The 1741-nt window shown below is 23.8% G+C and overlaps 1 protein-coding gene across 1 annotated transcript; it reads left to right on the forward strand.

Moving 5' to 3' along the window:
* Nucleotides 1-234: 234 nt before the first annotated feature.
* PCYB_005180 (hypothetical protein) lies at nt 235-579 on the forward strand (the record flags this gene model as incomplete). Its single annotated transcript, XM_004227939.1, has 1 exon — nt 235-579. A coding segment is annotated over one exon (342 nt), but the record flags the coding sequence as incomplete, so codon positions are not given.
* Between the last annotated feature and the right edge of the window lie 1162 nt (nt 580-1741).

Consider the following 1741-nt stretch of genomic DNA (forward strand, 5'->3'; position numbering starts at 1 on the left):
GGTGGAGATATATTTTATGAAGAGTTGAAACAAAAGGTATATTTCCATTTTATATTATATTTTACACACACATATAAATACTCTTTGATTTTTTATCATTTCTGAAACACAATAACAAAATTACACTCATAAAGGTGCTATAAATTGCTATGTATTTTAAATTTTTCTTATTTTTTAGTACGATTTCTTGGAATATTTACCTTTAGGGAGTCTTTTAATTTTTTTCCGGAAAAGCATCTTATGGAAGAAATGAAGAGGAAATATGTAGTAAGCTGTCACAAGGAAATAATGGTAATTGCGATTTCTACTCTCTTTGTTTAAGACTTCATATTATTTTACCACTACTAGGAAACATTTTCAATAATAAAGATTCGAATATAAGAACTAATTGGTGTAATTATTTGAACTATTGGATATACGATTATATAGAAAATATCACATCATGTAATGACTCTAAACAGTTTTATAAGAAATTACATCCTTTAAGCTCACAATATCTTTCACAGTATAATTGTAATATAGAATATCCTACAATTGGACCTGATGAATTAATTAAAAGAAAAAATATCTCTATATTCTGAAATTTTATATTGGATTAAATATGCATATAACAGTATTTTATATTTTGATGATCGTATGTTATATAATAAATACCTTGGTGAGTGTATTAAATTTTATAAGGAAATTATCTGTAATGATGTTTCAGATATAAAGAAAAACTATAATATCGAATTGAAGAACTATAAAGATAATTATAATGAAACATTATCCTTTCTAAAAAGACAAACAATAACCATATTGCAAACAGAAATAGCATCGGAATATGATTCATTATGCATATCGGAAATCCAAAACAATAATAAAGAAGAACAAGAAGTAAAAACACTAGATACAAAATAACCTGTATCAACAGAACAAGTGCAAGTAGAACCAGAGGCAGTAGCATTAGGAACGATTATGGGTACATCGTTAGGATTCTTTATACCTATAACAATGCTATATAAGGTAAGTAAAAATTATTAAAAATACATAATCATTCTTCATGAAAAATGATAAGACATTATCATGTAATGTTAAAAAAAATAAAGAACTATATTTTCAAATATATATATTTATTCAATTGTTAGTTTACTCCTTTGGGTTCATGGATAAATATAAAAATATTAGGGAGAGATAAATTAATGGACAATATGAAAAAGAACGAACGAGAATTTCTATTAAACAGTGTGCAAACTGGGGATATAAATTCAGACGATACGATATATCACATAAAATATAATTCTGTTTTAAACGAGTAAATTTTCCTTGTGTCCCCATATCTACTGACATTCAAATTTACTATCTTATATTGAAAACGTCATGGAAACTGCAATAACATAACTAAATAATATAAAAAAAACAACTTGAAACAAATTATTTAGTAATAAAAATATAAAGGAAGAAACAATTCATAAAATGCTAAGTAATAAGGAAATTCTTGTAATATTCTGAGATCATTATAACTTTATACATATACATACTTTAAAGGCATTAAAAAAAATACCTAATATTATAAACTAAGTTTCAATTAAATATGTTCTACTTGAATAATAAATATGTAATAATAATTCAAATGAACCATTTATATGTCATTCACAAGATTATCAAGTTTATTTATAAATATAAGTATATATGTTTAAAAAAGATTTCACCCTAAAAAAAAAATAAATAAAACTGTATGAACTTATTCTAGAGAATATAT

The sequence above is a fragment of the Plasmodium cynomolgi genome (genome assembly GCF_000321355.1).
Source record: "Plasmodium cynomolgi strain B DNA, scaffold: 0682, whole genome shotgun sequence".
Taxonomy (NCBI): Eukaryota; Apicomplexa; class Aconoidasida; order Haemosporida; family Plasmodiidae; genus Plasmodium; species Plasmodium cynomolgi.